Source organism: Andrographis paniculata, unplaced genomic scaffold (genome assembly GCF_009805555.1).
Source record: "Andrographis paniculata isolate CXL003 unplaced genomic scaffold, ASM980555v1 Contig57END, whole genome shotgun sequence".
Taxonomy (NCBI): domain Eukaryota; kingdom Viridiplantae; phylum Streptophyta; class Magnoliopsida; order Lamiales; family Acanthaceae; genus Andrographis; species Andrographis paniculata.
Genome location: NW_026137592.1, coordinates 412,517 through 429,607, shown reverse-complemented (window position 1 = coordinate 429,607; position 17,091 = coordinate 412,517). Strand labels below are relative to the sequence as shown.

At 38.5% G+C, this 17,091-nt stretch overlaps 4 protein-coding genes across 4 annotated transcripts; 2 read left to right on the top strand and 2 right to left on the bottom strand.

Annotated features, from left to right (window-relative positions):
- The first annotated feature begins 8 nt into the window (after positions 1-8).
- LOC127256975 (dihydrolipoyllysine-residue acetyltransferase component 5 of pyruvate dehydrogenase complex, chloroplastic) lies at positions 9-2,821 on the top strand. The gene is made up of 6 exons (XM_051283216.1): positions 9-1,136; positions 1,565-1,756; positions 1,857-1,944; positions 2,045-2,115; positions 2,197-2,280; positions 2,396-2,821. Exons 1-6 carry the CDS (start codon positions 231-233, stop codon positions 2,498-2,500), a joined length of 1,446 nt encoding a protein of 481 aa, XP_051139173.1. The 5' UTR covers positions 9-230; the 3' UTR covers positions 2,501-2,821.
- A 1,946-nt stretch (positions 2,822-4,767) lies between these two features.
- LOC127257162 (uncharacterized) lies at positions 4,768-10,131 on the bottom strand. The gene is made up of 7 exons (XM_051283516.1): positions 9,669-10,131; positions 8,194-8,997; positions 7,317-7,669; positions 6,774-6,985; positions 5,716-5,972; positions 5,452-5,630; positions 4,768-5,345 (listed from the first exon to the last, which is right to left on the bottom strand). Exons 1-7 carry the CDS (start codon positions 9,868-9,870, stop codon positions 5,262-5,264), a joined length of 2,091 nt encoding a protein of 696 aa, XP_051139473.1. The 5' UTR covers positions 9,871-10,131; the 3' UTR covers positions 4,768-5,261.
- Positions 10,132-10,491: 360 nt separating this feature from the next.
- LOC127257163 (gibberellin-regulated protein 3-like) lies at positions 10,492-11,632 on the bottom strand. Its single transcript, XM_051283517.1, has 3 exons — positions 11,475-11,632; positions 11,266-11,407; positions 10,492-10,945 (listed from the first exon to the last, which is right to left on the bottom strand). Exons 1-3 carry the CDS (start codon positions 11,520-11,522, stop codon positions 10,764-10,766), a joined length of 372 nt encoding a protein of 123 aa, XP_051139474.1. The 5' UTR covers positions 11,523-11,632; the 3' UTR covers positions 10,492-10,763.
- Positions 11,633-11,972: 340 nt separating this feature from the next.
- LOC127257431 (uncharacterized) lies at positions 11,973-16,165 on the top strand. Its single transcript, XM_051283850.1, has 11 exons — positions 11,973-12,435; positions 12,824-13,143; positions 13,398-13,475; positions 13,635-13,737; positions 13,864-13,952; positions 14,125-14,236; positions 14,345-14,398; positions 14,477-14,525; positions 15,070-15,170; positions 15,425-15,540; positions 15,622-16,165. The coding sequence occupies exons 1-11, from the start codon at positions 12,061-12,063 to the stop codon at positions 15,965-15,967; spliced, it is 1,743 nt and encodes a 580-aa protein (XP_051139807.1). The 5' UTR covers positions 11,973-12,060; the 3' UTR covers positions 15,968-16,165.
- Positions 16,166-17,091: the final 926 nt, after the last annotated feature.

The window sequence follows — 17,091 nt, the reverse complement described above, 5'->3', positions numbered from 1 at the left end:
GGACTCTGTAATAATAAGGCAAATGGGGGCGGGCATATACACTCACTTGTAAAGGTCTCGACTTTCTTGATAATTTCGCCATCGCCGTAGATTTGGGTCGAGTCTTGGAAGCTCCGCCTGCATTCGATGAATTCGAGGATCCCATTCCCTTTTCTTCACTCTTGATTCAGAGACGCCATTGCCAAAGTACTATTTCATCCATCCTTTGCTTCTTCTTTCTCCTTCAAGCCATGTCGCATTCTCATCTCCTCCACACTTCCTTCGTCCCCACCGCTCCCCCGTCGCTCCGCCGCCGGGCAGGATGCGCAATTCCTCTTCCCCGGAGAGCCCACGTGATCCAATCGAAGATCCGGGAGATATTCATGCCGGCCCTCAGCTCCACGATGACGGAGGGAAAGATCGTCAGCTGGGTCAAATCGGAGGGCGATAAGCTCGCCAAGGGGGAGTCGGTCGTGGTGGTTGAGTCCGACAAGGCGGATATGGACGTGGAGTCGTTCTACGACGGGTATTTGGCCGCCATTATTGTCGACGAGGGCCTCTCTGCCGCCGTCGGTTCCACGATTGCTCTGCTCGCCGAGACCGAGGAGGAAATCGCCCTCGCGAAATCCAAGAAAACGTCCTCTCCCGGCGGCGCATCGCCGGCTGTCGCAGAAGAAAATAATGCCCCGACAGAGCTCGAAGAAATGCCGAGCCCCGCCCCCGCCCCCATCGCCGCCGCTACTCCATCAGCGAAAACTAGCCTGCCCGCCGGACCTGCATTGGGATCCGCCGTGCACCCGGCGTCGGACGGCGGCAAGAGAGTGGTGGCTTCGCCGTATGCCAAGAAACTGGCGAAGGATTTGGGTGTGGATTTGAGGGGGATAGTTGGGAGTGGTCCGAACGGTCGGGTGGTGGCTAAGGACGTTGAGGCTGCTGCTATGGCTGCTGCAGCAGCATCTGGCGGCGGTGCTACTACTGCCGCGGAAATAGCTCTCAGAGATATTGTGACGCCTAGTGGCGTCGAGCTAGGCTCGGTGGTGCCATTCACTACAATGCAGAACGCTGTGAGCAGGAACATGGTGGAGAGTTTGGCAGTGCCAACATTCAGAGTGGGCTACACCATTACTACAGACGCTTTAGATGCTCTGTACAAGAAGGTAATGGTTTATACTGCCTTGTCGATGATTTCATTACATTTTCGACTTGTGCCGACTTGAATTATGTGGTTAGAATAGCAATCAGGGCTCAAGGTAGATTATTTGTTATAAAGTCATGCAAAGATTCATAATCTCCAATCTTGATTTGTGTGTTCGTAAATATTCATTGCTAGTTGCTTTGTTACTTACTGTCCATTTGGAACTTACGATGATAAAAGACTAACAAAGTACTTTACGAAGAAATGTATAGTATCTACATATGTTTTCTGGAGAAACATGCACTGTTTTAGATTCTATGGCTTCCTTGGAATACAGGGAAATTGGAAAATGGCTTTTGTATCAATTAGTTTGCATCTAGAAAATGGTTCTTTTCCTATTTTTTCCTCGCGGGATTGTTTAGTAAGTTGTATTTTGTGAATGATTTTCAGATCAAGTCTAAGGGAGTTACGATGACGGCACTTCTTGCCAAGGCAACAGCACTTGCATTAGTTCAGCATCCTGTAGTAAACTCTAGTTGCAGAGATGGTAAGAGCTTTACATACAATTCTCATATCAACATTGCCGTGGCAGTAGCCATTGATGGTGGTCTGATCACTCCAGTTCTTCAAGATGCTGACAAGGTGACTTTGCAATTTCTAAATTAAACTTGTATGAGCTTATGAATTTTATCATCCTTCTCAAATGGCCTCATGCATTGTAATTCTTCTTCATTTGTTTTAGATTGACTTATATTCGTTATCAAGAAAATGGAAAGAGCTTGTTGATAAGGCACGAGCAAAACAGCTCCAACCACAAGAATACACTACAGGTAGCTTTGTTGATTCGTTTCTTGCTGTTGCTTTCAGCTTACGCGAGTTAGTTCAGCTCCATTGCATCCCAACCACACCTTACAATGTTAATGTTTTCAGGCACTTTTACTCTATCCAACCTTGGAATGTTTGGTGTGGACCGATTTGATGCAATATTGCCACCAGGGACTGTAAGAATCTTTTAATTTGTTTTGAAGGTAGTCCTGCCCAAGAATGAGTAGTTTTTGCAACTAAAATGTAATCGATTGTAGGGGGCGATAATGGCTGTTGGAGCATCTCAACCTACTCTTGTCGGCACCAAGGATGGACGAATTGGCTTGAAAACACAGATGCAGGTGAATCGATTATACTTATTCACCTAAACTTGTATAACTTAAGAGTTCTAACTTTTATGTTCTTTTATTACATCTTGTCATTCTAATTTGCTTACAATTCGGACAACATTTTCAGGTAAATGTCACCGCAGATCACCGAGTGATTTACGGCGCTGATCTGGCAGCTTTCTTGCAAACCTTGGCCAAGATAATAGAGGATCCTAAAGATCTGACTCTTTAAAACAATCTTCCTCATCATGGGAAGTTTATGCTTTCAAATTATCGTCTTGTTGATCACCATGTTACAAACCTTCGAAAGGCCTAAAAAATTGTATACACGGGAGTTCGCCATCAACAGCCAAGACTCATCAGAGCAGTAAAATAAACTCGGCGCGCCGTATGTGCTTGCATGGTGACAAATCCTTTAGTTTTCCCAAAGCTTAGATTGCTTCATAGACAACCCTCAGTGGTTTCCTAGTTTTGAAACCTTTGTATTGTTCACAAGTATATTGTTCGGGTTTTTGAGATTATTACGCTTTGATGAGGCTGTCTTTATGTCTAATGTTCAATTTAAGTCTAATGTTCAATTTAAGGACATCATTTTTCCTGACCAAGTTCAGCTGTGTCTTTCCATCTTCATTTCTTCCATTGAGAGCCATTTTAGATAGCACTGTGATACATGGAAACCTATAAAGAAGCTCAGGAAGGGCAACAAAAACTTGAGAAAATGATGGAGGGTGTTTTTGGAGGGGGCTAGTTTAAGACCAAATGAATTCTATTTCTACTACATTAGCAGCAATGTCTTAATGAAATTGGGAGATTGGTGGGGTCCAATAGTGTCCCTAAATCCCAGACAAGTTATATAAACAAGTCATGGTGACACTAGTAGTTGTTGTTGAACTAAACCTTCACAGATATACAACCACCATACCTTCCACCCCAACCACTGCCATGCCATTCCCACCTCTTTATTACCAAGGCAAGGAAAGCAACCCCATGGCTACTACTGCAGAGGAAGACTTCACCTTCCCTGCAGCAGCAACCGACTCGCCACCTTGTTTCATAGAGTCACCACCTCTCTGGAGGTGCTTGCCTTCTGGTGAAAAGCCAGAAAAGCTTAAGGGCAAAGAAGTAGAAGATGAAGGTAGATTTGGTTTGTATGCAGCTCAGGATTTCAAAGCCGGCAGTAGTAACAGCAGAACTTTGAAGGGCTTGTCTGAGGAAGAAGATGAGGAAGAGAAAATGGACATGTTGTGGGAGGATTTGAATGATGAATTCTCTGGGAAAAGAGGTGTGGGCAATATAGATGTTGCATCGCCTGGTAGGGATGCTCGAATCAGCTGTGTTCGAGCATTGAAGCTGTCTAAAACAAATGGGCAGATGCTTTCTGGGAAGAAACTAAGAATTTTGGTGATCATCAAAATCTTGAAGAAGGCATTCCTAATGCATAGTTCTCACAGGACAATCAACAAGCACACATGGTAACTTTGTACATCACAACAAAAATACACACATTATATATACTTTATGAATTTGAGGTTTTGGTTGGTTTTCAGAATTTTCACAGATCAATGTTCATATGGTTTGTTTGGTTTTATTTTTTATGGTCATGGAGATACACACTCCTTTTTGTTTAATTATGTAATCTTATCTTCTCTCTCCCTCTGTATTATCATCAGTGAGAGGGATTCACTAAAACAGAAAGCAAGAAATGCAATGTACATGATGAGGCAAAGAGATGTATTTCCATAAGGTCAATAGTATATGATGACATACTGAATCTTCATTCATTCATTCTAATTGCTTTGTGTATAAATTATGGTAAAAGACATTTTCAAAGTTTCATTGAGTTTGGTTGAATGTTCTTTTCATGGGCTTGGTTAGATTTGTCTTTTATGCACTCAGCTTACTTATGTTATCCAATGACCTATCAATTAAATGCAATTTATTCAAGCTGTAATGCACTGACGAGGGAGTTTCATCTCTGCAAATTAGCATTTATTGGAAGTTATTGCAGTGGTTGGTATATCACTACTACAAGTCTTTTTCTTTATATTTTATCAACAAGGAGAAAGATTAAGTATATATATAGTTAGTTTTATCATCATTTGATTAATCAGACAAGCTATCATATCATGACAAACAAAGTTGACATATAATTTGAAAGCAAAAACAATCCCAACTCCACATAAATTTTGAAAGCCTGAGTTCAAATTCGACAAGTCTGATGAGTTTCATCAGCTAAAGGCGAGGCGTAAAGCTCAACTTAGTCTAATTCCAAAACATATACACTCAAATAATTATAAAATCACATATTTGACCTGAAAACAGATTAGTATCCTATCGAACTGTTGGGTATGCCTGAGCTATCAACATCAATAGGTTGATCGATGAATTGTCACCTCCAATGAGTAACCTAATCAGAGTGCCACGGCTGATTGATAATCTTATATAAAAAGCCCAAAGATAACATACCAAAAAAATGATTGCAAAAAGGTCTATAGCTAATGGCATGAATAAATATACTTATGATCAAATCTTCCAACCGATTGAACTCAACCACATGAAAAAACAATCATGTCATATATTACATAGGCAGCAACGGAGAAAGACTATATAAAACATATGAATAGTCCAAAACTTTTATCAACTAAAGAATGACAATGATGTATTACTGTGTAGCAACAACAGCAGCAGGTGATCAACATCAAATGAATACTGCCACGCCGACACCAGTTGCATTAATTTGACATTGACATTGATCGTTTAATGCATGAAATGAAATAATAAATGGAATCAACCTTCTAGAAACCAGCGCCCATGTCTTTTTTGCACCAATCAAGGATTTCGAGGAGTCAGAGAAACTGACCTTGCATGGCTACACCATGCCAACTGAGGCATGTGCTTGCAATTCTTCGGAAAAGCTAGCAAACGTACCACTCAAACGTGTATGACGGAAAAGAATAACCATTTCATCCAGAAAACTACTACATACAATGAGATTACTCGGTCTCATGCCCCAGGTCTGTCCGCTTCTCCTCAGACCTGTGGTGGAACAGTTTAGCCATCTTGCGCCTCTCACAATCCTGACAGGCAAATAAATTGGGTTTCAGCAACTAAAAATGAACCAGAACAACTAATTTATACAAACTTCAAAGGTCGTTCTTATTCATTAAATCATAAAAAGTGCACCTTGAACATATTGAGTCTAAAGGTTTTTTCGGGATTTTTCCTTCTCAGCTTGTAATACGTATAGGCGAAACTTAGCTGGTCACGAGGAGTAAACCGTTCAACCTCATTAAACCAAAGGCAAGAAAACAAATTTGACATGGGTGTATGAGCCCTGACAATGAAAGAGCCTTCAGGTACATCTGTCAAAACAAAAGAGCATTGTATGTTGGCTAATGATACCATGATAAACCAAATAATTGAAGTTTGAAAGGGAGAAAAGTTTACTGCTGGGTAGAAGCTGGTCAGGGTCTGATGCATTGTATCTTTTCATCCCATCTGCTTCATAGAATGCAAATTGTTCATCTATGACACTATGGTTATACTTATTGAGCTTCTTATTCTGGGCAACCTCTTCCCACAAACAATGACGAGCATAGTGATTAGAAATAGCATATTCATATTCTTTTCTCCATAGGAAATACTCCAGGATAAGCATTGGATCAAGCTGCAGGCGAAGCTTGCTGTCTAACCAAATTGAGTACCTGAAGTACATTGAAATAGAACACACAATTCTAACTAAGTAAGATAAGCAAACTATGGGAAACATTAATCTTGAGTATGTGAGAACAAAACACATGAAAGTTGACTTTAAATTGAACGGTAGGAAGAAAGGAATAAAAATTTGCCAACCCTCTTATTCTGAAAGACGATTTAAGAAAATCACTCTGCAGTACATCCAAATTTCTGTAATTTATCACTACACATCCATGCAATTACATAATTATTTCATAACAAAACTTAATACTATCACTCCAATCCCACCAGAAAAATGGTAGCACGAAAGTGATCGTTAATGTTATCAATTTCTAATTGAGCAGCTTACAAACTCGTGGTAAATATAGAACAATCTTTCACCATAGTGTAAGTAAATTCATATAAAGGGAAACTATGATAGTCTCATTTGATATAAGAAGTTGTCTAAATTTCTGCATAAACAAGACTAATAACAATGAAACTGATCTTCAGTGTAGAACAACACCTGTCATGCAAGGTCCATTATAGACTTGAGATCTTTTCCAATGAGTAGAAACTATACAATGGCTTTGGAATGGAGTAAGGTTACCGTATAGCTCCAGAAATCATACAAATAATAGGCAACAAATAATTCACCACTTAGCAGGTTTATAATTGCACATAATAGAAATCCAAATCAATCTCAGAACAGCATCGCAAATTAACCACTATGTTGACTTCACAGCAATTACAAAATGGATTATAGAAAATAGCTGCAGAACAAATCACATTACAAAAAAATAAAACAAATACTATTCCACAATTTTTACCTGGCTTTAGGGAAAAGTCGGTGAGCCAAAAATTTTGGTATCTTCCCAACTCTCCGCATGTCACTATATGGAAGATTTTTCACTACCACAAGCTTCCATAATCCAACATAACCCATCACATCAGGCATTTGGCCTTCCGATGAAAGAGTTCGCAAAGTTATATCATCCACAAACATGACAAAGCATACATTTTTCCTTGATAGGCGAGAGACCTGGGTTTAAAAGTAGTTGGATCAGAAGTATCCGAAAATGATGCATACTAAACTTTGGCAGAAGCTTTACAGTAAATCAAGCACCGCTACAAGGTGAGCATACCGCAGACGTTTTGACAATTGACATTCTAACTGATATAAGTGTAAAAGAAAAAAAAAAGGTAAAAACACAGATCTCAGGTCATTGGATGATATCAAGCATAAATAGTTACGAAATAATATTGTATTGTCCACAGATCCCAACCCTAGCTCATAAAAGCTATTCTGACATGGTTGAAATGAACTATCTGCAGTAAGGACCAGAGTGTAAACTGCCTGCAAAAAATCATACCGTTTTGCCAAATGGTGATCGCAAACGATCAGAATTACCAAAAATGCACGAAGCAACAGCAATGTGGCAACTGCTAATGTACTTTGCATCATCTTCAGCTAAGTCAAACCCTGTGCTGGGTGACCCTTTAGGGCCTTTCACAAAGCCACAATTAATTTTTTGATCACGAGCAACGAAAGATTCTTCCCTTTCTATGAGACTCTGATGTCCTGCAAATCTAGGTTCCCAATATTCATCTCCATTGGGTGCTTCTTCTGTTTCCGTAAACTGTAAGGAAAATCTTGCAAACTTTCGACTCTCCAAGGGTTCCACCAATAGCTCTGTTGAATTCAAAACTTTCATCTCACAAGAACCTGAAATTTGGAACTCTCAGCATCTAATCCACGCAAATAACAGGAAGGATTAAAAGGTACTTGAACAATATTTTCATCAAGAACTCTAAGGAATTTCTTTTGGTCATACTTTTAGTTGAGAGTAAACAATATGCAAAAACATGTCTATTAAATTGAGCAGAGAGTCTGGACCATATATACTATTAACTGGATTGAACTGATCTCATTACAAAATTGGATTGTTGCTTGTAGTGATGTATTTCAGTGGAGGTGCATGATTGAAGGAACCAGCTGCAACGTGAGGTACAGATAAAGCTACGTGACAGTAGTTACTAATAAACATGTAAATCTTTTCACCAAGGTAATGTTAAGACTTCATGAAAATACTCCATGTCCACATACCAATATGAATTCTAGATATCCATCCTCATGCTATATAGGAGAATAAATCATTGTTTGATTTATGCAAAAATAAAACAATCCAAATCATTTTAGTAATGCAAATAGTGAGACAGATAATGAACTTGGGCAGAGGAGAAAATCACCAGAACTTTTTCTGCGTTTAGGCTTCTTTTTTGAAACAGATCGTTTTTTGGGATTCATCCGTCGATTGGATAGACTTTCAATTGAACTAGCATGCCCAGAATTTTGATCAATTTCTGTTTGATGTGTGTCTGACAAAGATTCCTTGCCATGCAAACCACTTGTTTCTTTATCAGCCTCCTCATTGACATTTTGTTTCTTATCTCTAGCATGATGCACATGAAGAGTCTCCCCAGAATCTACAGCATGGGATTTAGTAGCATCAGACCGATCCTTGTCATTGCGCCAAACATCATCATCTTCTTCTATTTGATCATCCTGCAAGTACATGCCATCATCATATTCATCAAAATCATCCAGTATCCTATGCTCTCTCCCGTTGGCACTGCTAGATTCCTGGTTTTGATTGCTAACATTTTTCGTATTTCCAGACCCTTGTAAAGACGCCTCATATTCAGCTTCATACATTTTCAATTCATTTCGTCCAGCTTCGTTGTATAAGCCATGTCCTCGATGATCCAAGAAATTACGAGATTGAGTAGAATAAGATTTTTTCTCCGTGTCTTTCCCTAGATTATCAAACTTATCCACAGAACCAACATGGGTTTTCTCTAGTTCTTCCTCGCTATACCCTTCATCTCTCCTTCTATCATCTTTTTCCCAGTACCGTGAATCCCCACCATGGGACACTGATCCACGGCCAAATTTGAGCTCATTGGATTGTTGAATTCGTGTCACATCCTTGAGAAAATCCATATCATTGACTGTGCCATCCTCTTGAACTTGGAATCTATTTACCTCCCCACCTATCACAAAGAATCAGTAGACTTACAATATCAAACACATGCAGGCTACTGAATCACATAAGATTTAGGACTTGAGAAACAGAAATGGAGCAGTTCTACCGGAATTAAAATGTTTCCTTTAAATTTAAATTAATTTTAACTACAAAGCCACACAGCTCAGTTCACTAATGCAGGTACACAATCTGAAAAGTTGAGACTGACCACACTCTGATTAACAGCCTTCTCAATAGTATGGTCTTGAAAAAGTGGAATTAGATCCTATAATATTATCTCAAATATGACATGATGTTCATTTCTGGAAACAAATTATTTCAAAAGATAATAGACTCCACAGTGTCAAATGAGTCTAGATATCTAGATCAGCCAAAAAATTAGGTCCCCCAAACCACATCCTATATAAACAGTTCTGCACTATTAGTAACCACAAGCATCAAATCAAGATTTTCAAACCTAAAGGATGTAACTTTATTTGAACAATATTATCTTAATTGGAAAATTAAACCGCACATTGAATTTTTCTGCAGTCTAGTCACAGTCTTTAACTAAAATAATCAATGAATTGTCAAATTTTCTACTAAGAAGCAACATAATAATTAAGAAAAAGAAAAACACAAGCTCTATCAAAAAACCCTCAAAGGGCTCAATCAATACAGATATTGACTTTCCCCCACCTTGCAGCGAGAAATAGAAAAACGCAGAGATCAGTAAAATAGCAGCCAGTGTCGAAACGAAGAATCCAAGCGAGATCTTATAAGCCGGCGACCCCTTCGACCGCCTGTGGTGGAAGTTTTTCGAACCACCGCGCGACGCGTGATCCGAAGGAACACCGATTCGCACCGCATTTCCGCCGCCTGACTGCCTGTACAGAGGCATACGGGCATTATGGTATACAGATACACACAATTGCGCCCACAGTATATCGGATTCCGTCAATGTTTCAAACTCGGAACCAAATCACTTATCGGAGCGGAGCTCAATGAGATATGTAGGATTCCGACGCACCGCCGGAGTTATTCAAGTACACTCGCCGGAGATTTCCGCCAAGAGAATCTGCGAGCGCTAGCGTGAAAGCCAAAGAGGGGTAGCGGCAGTTCGTCTTAATTACAATTTATTCTTTATATACAAATTTGACGTTTAGCAATAATGTGATTATATGTAAATTTGGGAAAATAATTACCAGAAAAATTCCCCAAGTTTGACTTATTCGTTGACTATTTTTTATTTGCATCTGCAATTGTCACTCTGCAACGATACTAAATATAGTAGAAAAGAAAAACAAAAATCATCCTATAATAGAAAATTGCTAAGAATAAGATATCAACTATATTTATTTTTATAAATTTGTGTTATTTGTCATTTGAAAAATATTTAACTAGATATTTTTCAAAACATAATTAATTTAAATTATTTAGTAATTCAATTTTATTTATGTAGATCCATTTTATTAATTTATTATTGTTGTATACCTACGTGTGATGTGCATGACAAGATAAGTTGGATATAAATTATGTCATTCATCGTACAAGAGAATCAAATGAAACATTCTTACAATCAAACTTCATATAGAATTTCAATGTAATTCTATTTTATTATTTGTAATTTTGAACTATCAATACATTTTTATTTGATGCAGCTAAATGTAAACATATGTTCTTTGACACTTGAAAACAATTTTAGATCTCCTCCAAGTCCCGACAATATGGTCTGACATTATTATGTATATAGATTTGTGTCGAAATCTCTGGTCGGGTCGGGTAGATAAATTGTCAAGGACATTTAAATTTATTGTGACGAGTTCTTAAGCGAGCATAGCAGGGACACATATGTTTATTGCCGAAAGTTCCAGGAGGCACACACCGACATCGAATGCAACAACTATTGCATGACCGGTGACATAAGTTTTTCCTCGACGACTTGCCGCATCTTCTCGAACATTCACGACCACAATCTGAATCCATACATCTTAGTTAAGTTAACTAAGAAAACATTTACTTCATGTATTATAATATATATATAGTATTATTTTAATAAATTATATAATTCTATAATAAAATACTTTTATGTTTACTTTAATTCATTATTGTATAAAAGTAGAAAAAAGATTAATTTTAGTTAAATATAAAATATTTATCAATCTTGTTCAAATATAAATATTTTTATTATATGATAGTAATAGATAAAAATTGATGGCTGATCAATTAAAGAGACTGGATATAAGTTTTTAACAGCAATAGATATATGCAAACTGAGGGATTGGGAAACCATTACTGATTCGTTTAAAGTGTGGTTTTTTAGCAAGACTCCCTTCGTCCCCTCCTACGACAAAAGTGGATGGGTATGGAATTGGATCATCGGACGAGAATTTCTCGACCATAGACGAATCATGAGAAGGTTCGGCCTGGTCGGAATCCTGCAGGAAATGTTGAAGAAATTAACTTAAACTGATCTTTTTTAAGGGCGATCGCTGAAACGATTACCTGTAGCAGTAAAAGGGCGACCAGCAAAACTGATAAGAGCTTGATCATGATTAATTATGGGAAATGCAAGAAGTTTTGGACTTGGGTTTGGACGTTGGAAGAGAGAAGCTATTTATAGACACAGATATCAGTGCTGTTGGGAGCTGTAAGTGCAGAGAAAAATGGAGTCTGCAACTGCAATGAAGCTAAGCTCACACACTTTATGCTGCCATGGCCATGGGGAAGGAATGCTCCAAGCTTTCTGTCGCTTTTCAGCCTGGATTGTTGTATGGATTGGAAAGGATTCTTCTGCTTAGTAAAAAAAAGCATGGAGGAGCAGAATAAAGGAATTCATTGGTCCCCATTTCTCCAGAACCGGAGCTGGTGATGGAAGAACAATGGCATCTGGGAACCGGGCCGGGTTTGGCTCCGGGTCTGGTGAAATTGGGCTTTTTAATTGGGCCCAATGGCGGTGGATGCTATAACCCGATCCATATTGGAATTGGATCGGGTTGATCCAGAAGATGGGAATCCCCGGAGAAGCGGTGGTAGAAAATCCAAACTATCGATCGACCTTGGCCGGAGTTTCGAATTGAGATTCGTATCGATGGGAGGAAGTTCGAGGAAATCACGGGATCGGAAGGCCTCTCCGGAAGATTCGACCTCGGCGTACTCCTCCGCCGAGACGACTTCATCGGACGACGAGCTTGAGTCGTCGTCGAAACGCCGCAAGCGGCGGCGCGAGAGGGAGGAGAGGAGGACGAGTAAGAAATCTCGGAGGGATAGCGAGAAGAGTAAGAGGAAGAAGCGACACAGTAGAAGGGATAAAGAGAAGCATAAACGGAGGGAAAGGAGGAAGAAGAAGTACGACGAGTCCGAGGAAGAGAGCGGGTCCGGGTCGGATTCCCCGCCGGAGAATCCCGAGGATGTCGTCAAGTACATACTGCAGGAGTTTCCTGCAGTTGCAGGGGATTTAGAGCAGGTAAACTTCGAGCCAATTTCTCACTTTGTTGATATTGCTTTTGGCTTCAAATGCACAGTTGATTGATGGCTACATTTTGAGGTATAAGAACTTCCATCTCTTTGAATTCAGTGTGACAAATTCTTTAGGTTGTATGATATGTGAGCTTGAACTTTTACATTTGGTTAAAATCTGATGATTTGAAATATTGAAAGCTTATAAATCTGCTCTATGCCATGGTGATTATAATGATTGTGGAGTATTGATTTATGATGATTTCTGTACCAAGTTTTAGGTTTAAGTCATTGATTTTGATTCATCAATATCCAACTTTTGGGGAATAATATGATGATATGTGTGTTGAAGTTTCCTGTGATAATATGCTTATTGTAAGTGGTGGTTTATTTAGCTTTTGCGAATGATTGACGATGGACAAGCTGTTGATATAAGGGGGCTATCTGAAAGGTCGTTGGTGAAGCATCTTCGAAGGCTGTTCATGGGGTTGAACCTCAAAGAAAATGGTGAAAATGTATTCCTACGGCCGAATGAAGTGAGTCCTACACTGGATGTTGTTGGTCCAATTATCCGCTCTCATGCTGTACCTGTAAAGGAGCTTGATAATCTAGAGGCACAGAAAGATGAACAGTCAAAGCCTCCCGATTCAGAACTCGGACATGAGGCTGAAAATTTGGGTGATAAGAAGGAAGATTCTTTGGGCCCGAGAAGAAGGTAGCTAATTCTATCCATTTAGTACTAGAACTCATCTGATGTTCAACCATAATTTGGTTGCATCAAGATGAATAAATACATGGTCAATGGTTTATGGAAAATAAGTGATGGAAACAGCTCAAATAATTTTTTGTTTGTTATGATAATGAGAAACAATTATCAATATAAGATTGCATGGGTTCAATTATTGTTTGTTCATCTTTTCTTTCTTTTCTTGTTTCATTGTTGTCTTGTTTGTTGTGCATCTATGGCAGAGTCATCGGTCCTGAAATGCCATCTGCTGAGTTACTCGCAGCAGCAGCCAAACTAACAGAAGCAGAAGCTGAATTAAGGTATACCTAACTGTGTTTTTTATTTGTCTTTTATTTTTACTAAAAGCTCAAGTAGTATTTTAATTTAGTTTATACTTCTTGTACCCTTACCAAGTCGGATGATAAAATATAAGTACATCCTATTTATAATTCATCTATTGAACTGAAAATTGTTTACAGAGAAGCTGAGGTAGATGGTGATGATGAATTGTTCATAGGACCGCCACCACCTGCTGTGGTAAAAGAAGCCGAGTCTTCCAATGAAGCAGAGCGCTTTGAGGAGGTTCTCTCGATTGTATTTGTTTTTTATAGTTGATAATCTATGGCACAGCAGTTTCTCAAAAACTTCTAATATATTAAATGATTAATTGTTATTGCATTGTTCCTCATTTTGCTGCTATATTTTCAGATTACAAGAATAATGGGGGCTGAGGAAGGTAGTCCATATGATATTCTTGGGGTTAACAACAAAATGTCGGTTGAAAACATGAAAAAAAGGTATACAAATGGAGTGATGGTGGAAGTTAGGATTTCTCAGCTTTTTGCTCGTACTCAGGGTTTCTCGTTCGAATAATCCGCATTAATATTCTCTTTGGTCTTATCTTGCTTCTCCTCGTCTCTTCCTGCTTTTTTGGTGTGTGCATACAAAACTGAACATTTGATCCAACAGGTATTGGAAGCTCTCGTTGATGGTTCATCCAGACAAATGCTCGCACCCTCAGGCTCACCAAGCATTTGTTAAATTGAACAAAGCATTTAAGGATTTACAGGATCCCGATAAGGTGAGTGTTATTCCTGTTTATCTTAAGTTAATAGTAGCCTGGTACAACTCAGATCTTTTATGAAATTTAGGACTTTGTTCCATATCTTAATCTTTCTTCTTTCGGTAGAAAAAAGCTCTGGATGATAAGATAAAGCTCAAAGAAGAACAAGAAGCATTTCAGGTACCAGTGTCTCCCTCAATACAGTTATTATTGGACTCCATGAAGATTTTGTTCATGTCTCATGTTTAATATATGCAGGTAGAGCTGAAAGCAATGCGGGAGGCTGCTCAATGGCGTCGCCTTCAAGGTTTGACTAAATCTGCTTTTTTCTGCCATATTCTTCCATGTATTTTGGAGCATAGTAAAAACATTATGCTAAGATAAATATCATCCCTTTGTTTAGTTTTAAAAAGATAAAAATTAGACAACAGCCATGCCAGGACAGGTATATCCTGAAGTTAGGCTTTTGATCGTCCGAGCAAATCATGTATACATATTAAGTTTTTGTCCCTTTTCAGTCTTAATTTATCTAGCTTGCATATGTACGCCTACCTTTTTATCATATAGAATGTCGACCATGAATTTCTACTGCTTTTGGAGGACTCTGTAGTTTATTCTGGTTGATACGTGTCAGTTATGATCTGATCATGGCTCCATATGAGTATTATGTTTTGTTGCTCTCTCTTGCCCCTTCTCTCTCAACCAGCGCGTTTGACCTTCAGCTTTACGGGGCATCTCTCCATGCTGTATAAGCCAAATTCCACTGAATCGATTGGGAAAGCTAACAAAAATAAAATGTGAATCAGAGAGTTCTTGATAGAAATTATAAATATGCTATTGTTCACTGGCAGGTATATCCATGGAAGGCGATGATATCCTCCTGGCGGAGTTGGACGCGAAAGCTGCACCAAAGAGAGATGAATGGATGACAACATTACCACCGGAAAGAAAAGTATTTGTCCCATCTGTCATATCTTTTTTCGGTTCTTTAGTTTCATCATTTCATATAAGAATCCCTCTAGCATCCATATCAACAACGACCAGTTTTTATCTGTTAAGAGTTTTTATTGGCTTATATGTATATATTCTATGTTTTGGGTAAAATCATTTGGGAATTGTGTAGAAATAAAATACTTAAGTAAACACACTCTTGATTTATTTTTTTAACTTTTGCTATGACTCCTGATACTGATTCCTCTTCTATAGCCTGGCATGAGCATGCATTCGACGACAAGTTTTAGTAAAACTTCTAAAGCAGGACGAGGCGATACAAGCGCCTGGACAGACACACCTTCCGAAAGAGCTCAAAAGGCCAAAATGAAGTAATGTCTTCTCTGTTGTAAATTTTGTAATATCTAGGTGTTATTTATTTTTTTGGTCTTATTGTGAAATGTCGACCGCAGTTACTTGGAAGCTTACAACGAGGCTACAGCACTCGCTTCAAACGAACAAGAAAAGAAAAACACAGCCCGTGAGGCCGAGCTGGTGGATCAGTACAACAAAGCCAAACGCTCCAAAACATTGGTCGAAAAGCATCAGGAGCTGTCCAAGAGTAGCCGGAAGAAAAAATCCAAGCAGGAACCGGCAGCAGCGAAAGAGGAATGGGAAGGAAACCATCCATGGAAGCCTTGGGACCGCGAGAAGGACTTGTCCGCTGGTAGACAGAGCGTCAAACTTGATACGGATAACATGGCTCAGGGCCTGACTTCCCGGTTTTCTTCCGGATCTTTCCAAAGAAACTTCCTTTGAACAGGGATTCGCTTCGCGGTGTTTAGCAACCATATGGTGTTCCCATTTTCCCGTCATACTAACACTTGTTTCAAATTGAATTTAATCGAATCGAATATAATATAATCAGCGTTACAGTGATATATAATGTCTCCATTTAACATGTAGCAATGAGAGCTTTGAATCTACATAAATTATTTACATTATTTGTTCTTTTCATTATTTTTTCGATATCGTGAGAATCTGCGCTGTTATTTTTCGGTTAAACTCCGGCGGAACCTAATGTTTTATTATTTGATCTCATATTGCGCCATATCATTTGTAATGTTTTGTAGGATCTTGATTTGGGAAAAAAAAAACATTGGCAAGTTGATTAGTGGATTTATATATATGAAGTAAAGCAATCACATTTCGGCTCTTTCAATTAATATATATATATATATATGTGACAATCATGGCCTGTATTGTCCCACTTACAATCCAAGTAACGACCAATAGCAATTAAAAGAAACCAAATTAAATAAATTTATAAAAGCATCAAGAACTCAGATATATAAATATAATATGCAAAGAGTGGATTACATTTCATATGCTGGGATTGGAGGGCACACTAAAACATGGGAACCAGTTGATTTTGATTAAATTTAATTTTGGTTTATATATGTGTGTGTAATTAATTAACAGAAGATGAATTTGTAATTGATGTAGCAATGATCAACCTATGCATATGTGTCTAATTCTGAGCAGAGGCTATTGTGATATATTATATATATATACACTATGAATTGTAAAAAAAAAGTAAATAAAAAAAATAGATTGATGTAATAGTATTATGTTAGGGGTGGGTTTAGTGTCATTATCAGTCTAGGTTAAAGTTTTGCTACTCTCACTCTCTCTAGAAGCTTCAGTTAAGTCATTTTCAAGTTTAGTTAAAACCCAACCCCACCCCACCCCACCCCACCTCCCCAATATACATATATATATTATTCAGTGCTTCATACATGGACACACACATATATATAAAATATGTATGTATGTATAGGTGACATTTGATGAAAGGTTTGAAAATATTTCAACTTCGTTAGTCCCACACAAACCGCCCAAAAATATCATCCTCAATTGCTTCGTTTATACTGTTACTTCTT